Source organism: Miscanthus floridulus, chromosome 1 (genome assembly GCF_019320115.1).
Source record: "Miscanthus floridulus cultivar M001 chromosome 1, ASM1932011v1, whole genome shotgun sequence".
Lineage (NCBI taxonomy): Eukaryota > Viridiplantae > Streptophyta > Magnoliopsida > Poales > Poaceae > Miscanthus > Miscanthus floridulus.
In genome coordinates this window covers 141870822-141876751 of record NC_089580.1, presented here as the reverse complement: position 1 = coordinate 141876751, position 5930 = coordinate 141870822, and the positions used below count along the sequence as shown (strand labels likewise).

The following is a 5930-nucleotide window of genomic DNA, read 5'->3' as shown; positions in this document are numbered from 1 at the left end:
TTTCAAGTTCCCTACTCATTCACTCATTCTCCATCGTAGTATGGCTCCTGAAGCTTCCCTTCGGGCAGCCCATCGCCTAGCTTAGGTTCTCCTATCTCTTCCACCATTGTTGCACCCCCCATTGTAAGAACTTCAGAGCATTCAAGCGAGGAACAAACACTCGATCATCTCTGAGACTAGACGTAGGGCCCTGGCCTGAACCAGTATAAATCCTCGTGTCTTCTGGATGCTACCATCGTCTTCCTAAAGCAGCGTGGCAATCATATAAGTTTACTAGTCTGGTTTACGAAACACCGACAACACCCTTGAGAGTACGGGTCGTTACATTTCCAATAAGTTGAAAAATTCTTAACAAGTCATGCTTACTTAGGATATGTAGTACCTCTGTCCCTAAAAGAATACTACTATGAATTACGTGTCAGTTAAAGTTCTTCATATTTAACCAAGTTTCTAGTAAATAGTATTCATGTTTATGACTCCAAATCAATTTATTATAAAAATACATTTCGTAATTAATTTAATGGTTTTATTTGATATTATATTTATACTTTTTTATCTATAATTGGTCAAACTTGATATTTAAAACATGATTACTTTCTTTTAGAGACGGACCACGTTTGACAAAGCTGGAGATGTATTAGTACAATTTCACCAACAATTTAATCTCTTTACAGGCAAGACATCCTTTTATAGGAAATAAGCTTATAATTTTTGGATGGAAGGAGTAGTCTGTAAGGGATGATTTAGAGATGGACCAACTAATTCCCATAAAGCGGAAATGACTTGAGTGAGAAGATGATAAATCAACCCATGTCCTCAAACAGGTACTATCTTCGTTCCAAATTATAATTCGTTTGATTTTTTTTTACCTCAAGTTTGAATCGCTCGTCTTATTTAAAAAATTTATGCAAACATAGTCAAATCTAAGTCATTCTTAAAGAACTTTTGTTAATAAAACAAGCCACAACAAAAGAAGTGATATTTAGCATAAGTTTTTAAATAAGACGAGTGGTCAAACTTATGATAAAAAAGTCAAACAAACTATAATTTAAAACTGAATTTAGTATTTCTTTACGTGCACACTGTTCTCATCGATGTCCGTCACAGCAGGCACGTACGTAAACGTGCTGGCAACTTGGCATGTATCATCACATAGGAAAAACACGTCATTATTGAACACTTACACATCGCATGACACCAAATAAAGAAGTGCGAACGAACAGTTACACGAGAGATTAAGAGACGAAACAGCGTTTCGTAATTATTGTTACCACGCGCAGCTCCTCAAAAGTTCCTTTTCGCATCAGATGGACAGCTCCGTCGTCGCCATCTCCTCCCTCTTCTGGAGCGCGTTCGCCTCCATCTTACAGCACTTGCACGGCGGGCTCACTATCGGCACCGCGCCGCGCGCATGCGCGTGCCCATTCTGAAGTCCCTTCGCGTGGGCGTCGATCTTACGCGCGATGATGACGGAGTTGATGACCTCGTCGTCCGGGTGGTACACTGCAAGCACGTCGAACCCGCCGCGCCGGATGTCCTCCGGATCGACGATCGGGTACAGGAACCCGCGAGCCCCGTGAGCGCTCCGCACGACGAGAGCCGCTCCGTCCGCCATGTGCCTGCCAAGGTGCGCGACCACCTTGGCCTTGTCCTCGGCCGCCATGCCGACGAGCGCCGCCAGGAAGACCACGTCGTACTTGCGGAGCTCGTCCGTGAGGTTGGCGACGTCGGCGGTGTGGAAGGACATTCGCTTGCGCAGGCCCTCGTCCGCGCGGACCAGCTTCCGGGCACGGTCATTGGCGGCGCCGCACCGGTCGTAGTTGTCGAACAGCGCGTTCGGCAGGTGGCGGGCGGCGAGCACGAGTGAGCTGAACGGCAGGGGGCCTGACCCGACGAAGGCGATGCGGGAAGGCGCCAGGCCCGGGACATAGCGGATCAGGAGGTCGTACTCGAGCTTGCTCAGGTTGATGTAGTTGCTGAAGTAAGGGAAGCGGCCGAGGTGGTCGAGCGGGTTGTCGAAGGCGGCGAGCATGTCGGCGTAGTGCGCCTCAAGGTGGCCCTCGGCGTCGGAGCAGAGGCGGATGAGTTCCTCTCGCATCCTCTGCGCGTCCGGGCCGAGCTTGGTCACGTCGACGGGGCTCGGCGGGACGCAGGCCATGACGAGGTTGGTGAACAGCGCGTCGACGACGGGGGACGGGCTCAGCGACGGCAGCTTGGCGATGTCGGCGTGGAGGGCCGCGATCTTCTGCACCAGGGCAGCAACCTCCACGTTCTGGGCATCCATGGCAGTTGGTAGAGTTTCGCTGCTACAGTTGCAGTTGGGAAGCTGAGGAGAGCACGAGAAGCAGCCGATGATGTCTTTGAGCTCAAGAGCAGGCAAGTGTTCGACAACTCGTGCTGCTTGATGAGAATTGGAACAGGGACCGAGGGTATATATAGAATGTCACGGCAGTTCGTTCATCAGTGCCTCACTGTCACTGATCCGGCCTTCAGAGATGCGGCATGTAAACCGATGGCAGCTCCAGTTGACGTGCATGTGTTTTGTTTTTGATGAAACGTGGACGTATGTGGCTGTGAAGTACTCCAGTAGTTTATTATTAGTAGTACCTGAGGAGGACTGCGAGCCATCCGATTACATGCATGTCGAACGCATGGCGCGCTTCACGCGTCCACGGCCAAGACCAGTTTCATGCCTCGTTATTATTATTATGATGATGTTTACATTTCACGGCGAATGTTCCGGATCTTCAACACGTCCACGTCACGCCCTGAAAGTGGTAGCCCTGTTTTTGGTCCCTTCCCGAAGTGGGCTTGCCACGTCCACACCATGACCTGGTCAGGCAACTGAGCATCTCCACCTGAGAATAAATAATCTTCTTTTCTTAATAACGAGTGATTACAAAAATTAAAACAAAAACAAGTTTTTTTAAAAAAACAATTAATTAAGAAAACTCCTCCCTCAATCCCAATAAGAAAAAGGAAGAGCAAAGCCAATCTCATTTCTCTTTCTCTCTAATGTTGATGTGGTCTACATCAAAGTTGAAGCTATCAATACTGTAACTTCGTGGTTGATAATATTTTTTTTCTAGGTTCATTTAGAGGCCCAGATGTTTATTTTAATTTCTCAGATCTTGAAATCCAATTTCTTTGAATTTTCCGAACACAAAAAATTCAGTCCTCTTAATGATCTCAATAAAAAAGTTATCAACTACAAAATTATAGATCATGTTGAGAGCTACAACTTTGGTGTATACCAAGTCAACACCAGAGGTAATTTGAAAAATTCAAAAGAATAAATTTCAAAATTAGAAAAACATAAAAAGAAAATTTGGGTCTCTAAACAATCTCAGATTTTAAAAGTTGTGGACTACAAGGTATAGACTACGTCAACATTCGACGCAATTTGAAAAAAAATCAAAAAAAATTGAATTTTAAAGTCTAGTAACTTAAAACGTATATTTAAGCATCTAAAATATATTAAATAAAAAGTTATCAATTATAAAGTCATGGATCGTGTCGAGCTCTACAACTTTGTTCACACTACTTCATATGAAAAGTTATGCTTTTTTATATAAGAGAAAGAGAGAGAGAGACCAAATGACAGGTGGGACCCACTGCCACATCAGCAAAAACATCCAACAAACCATTTTGAAATGGTCAATGGGGTATTTTGTTTGGTTTTAAAAGTTAAAATGTGTATGTTATCCGGTACTAAAGTTCAAAGAGTTTCAAATTCAACTAGGTCCGGGGACACATTAACCTTTTACTCTTTAAAGTTTGTAGGTTGTGTGTATCGTAATATGCATAGATCTTGAGTGCTATCGAGAGGGTTGTATCAACTCGAACACTCGATGCAGGTGACTTCAATTTTAATAATCTCCTTATTGAGAAAAGCATCAGAAGCTAGGTGCTAATGGCAGATGATAAAAAGTTCTCACTAAACATCTTCTCTAAGCGCCTCCATTTCCAAATGTTCTATAAAGTGGCTTCCTTGCATGACTAATTCTGTTTGAGTAACCTTGTTAGTCACATTTCTTAGTTTGTGTAGATAAGTAATCTGTGCTCTATAATTTGGCTTGTGTAGCCTTGTTATTGAGCATTGCTAGTGAGCTTAGGTGGCTTTGTGTTTTTACTAACTAGCATATGCAGGAGCTCCCCCGTTGCTTAAAGTACAAGTGGCATAAGTTTGTGTGACCTTGCTTCTAGAATTGGTTAGGTGAGCTCTAGTTAGCCCAACACTTTTGTTGCCTAATTAGGATCTTTATAAGGTGCTTGTGAACTTAGAAAGAGGTGTGTAGTCTTGGCTAGATTGATAGTTTTAATTTCGTATTTGTTTCGGTAAGACGACGTGATTAATTTTAGAAAGGACTATTCACCCTCCCTCTAGTCTGCTATCTTGACCCTACACACAGCCGGCACAGTAAGTACCACGCCACATCCTGTCATGACGCGGCTACAAGACGATGACGACCGCCACGACCGGACGTACTCCACAAGACGACGTAGCTTGCAAGCCAAGTTAGCTAGGACCTCCCTCAGGCTCACGACCCTTCGGTCGGGAGAACCACCTCCGTTGTATGTGCACTGGCCCGAACTCTATATAAGGGCTGCCAGGGCACTCTTTTCAGACATTCCGAGTCCCCTACTCATTCACTCATTCTCCATCGTAGTAGGGCTCCTGAAGCTTTCTTTCGGACAGCCCATCGCCTAGTTTAGGTTCTCCCACCTCTTCCACCATTGTTGCACCCCCATTGTAAGAACTTCAGAGCATTCAAGCGAGGAACACACACTCGACCATCTCTGAGACTGGATGTAGGGACCCGGCCTGAACTAGTATAAATCTTCGTGTCTTCTGTATGGTACCATCGTCTTTTTAAAGCAGTGTGGTAATAATATAAGTTTACTAGTCTGGTTTACGAAACACCGACAACGCCCTTGAGAGGACGGGTCGTTACATTTCCAATAAGTTGAAAAATTCTTAACAAGTCATGCTTACTTAGGATAGGTACTACCTCTGTCCCTAAAAGAATACTACTATGGATTGCGTGTTAGTTAAAGTTCTTCATGTTTAACCAAGTTTCTAGTAAATAGTATTCTTGTTTATGACTCCAAATCAATTTATTATAAAAATACATTTCGTAATTAATTTAATGGTTTTATTTGATATTATATTTATACTTTTTTTATCTATAATTGGTCAAACTTGATATTTAAAACATGATTACTTTCTTTTAGAGACGGACCACGTTTGACATAGCTGGAGATGTATTAGTACAATTTCACCAACAATTTAATCTCTTTACAGGCAAGACATCCTTTTATAGGAAATAAGCTTATAATTTTTGGATGGAAGGAGTAGTCTGTAAGGGATGATTTAGAGATGGACCAACTAATTCCCATAAACTGGAAATGACTTGAGTGAGAAGATGATAAATCAATCCACGCCTCAAGCGGTACTCTCTCTGTTCCAAATTATAATTCGTTTGACTTTTTTTTATCCCAAGTTTGATCGCTCGTCTTATTTAAAAAATTTATGCAAACATAGTCAAATCTAAGTCATTCTTGAAGAACTTTTATTAATAAAATAAGCCACAACAAAAGAAGTGATATTTAGCATAAGTTTTTAAATAAAACGAGTGATCAAACTTATGATAAAAAAGTCAAACAAACTATAATTTAAAACGGATTTAATATTTCTTTACGTGCACACTGTTCTCATTGATGTCCGTCACAGCAGGCACGTACGTAAACGTGCTGGCAACTTGGCATGTATCATCACATAGGAAAAACACGTCATTATTGAACACTTACACATCGCGTGACACCAAATAAAGAAGTGCGAACGAACAGTTACACGAGAGATTAAGAGACGAAACAGCGTTTCGTAATTATTGTTACCACGCGCAGCTCCTCAAAAGTTCCTTTTCGCA

The 5930-nt window shown here is 42.7% G+C and overlaps 1 protein-coding gene across 1 annotated transcript; it reads right to left on the bottom strand.

The window, feature by feature from the left end:
• Window positions 1-1163: 1163 nt before the first annotated feature.
• On the bottom strand, window positions 1164-2517 carry LOC136495900 (nicotianamine synthase 2-like). Its single transcript, XM_066491695.1, has one exon. The coding sequence runs from the start codon at window positions 2282-2284 to the stop codon at window positions 1304-1306; it is 981 nt and encodes a 326-aa protein (XP_066347792.1). The 5' UTR covers window positions 2285-2517; the 3' UTR covers window positions 1164-1303.
• Window positions 2518-5930: the final 3413 nt, after the last annotated feature.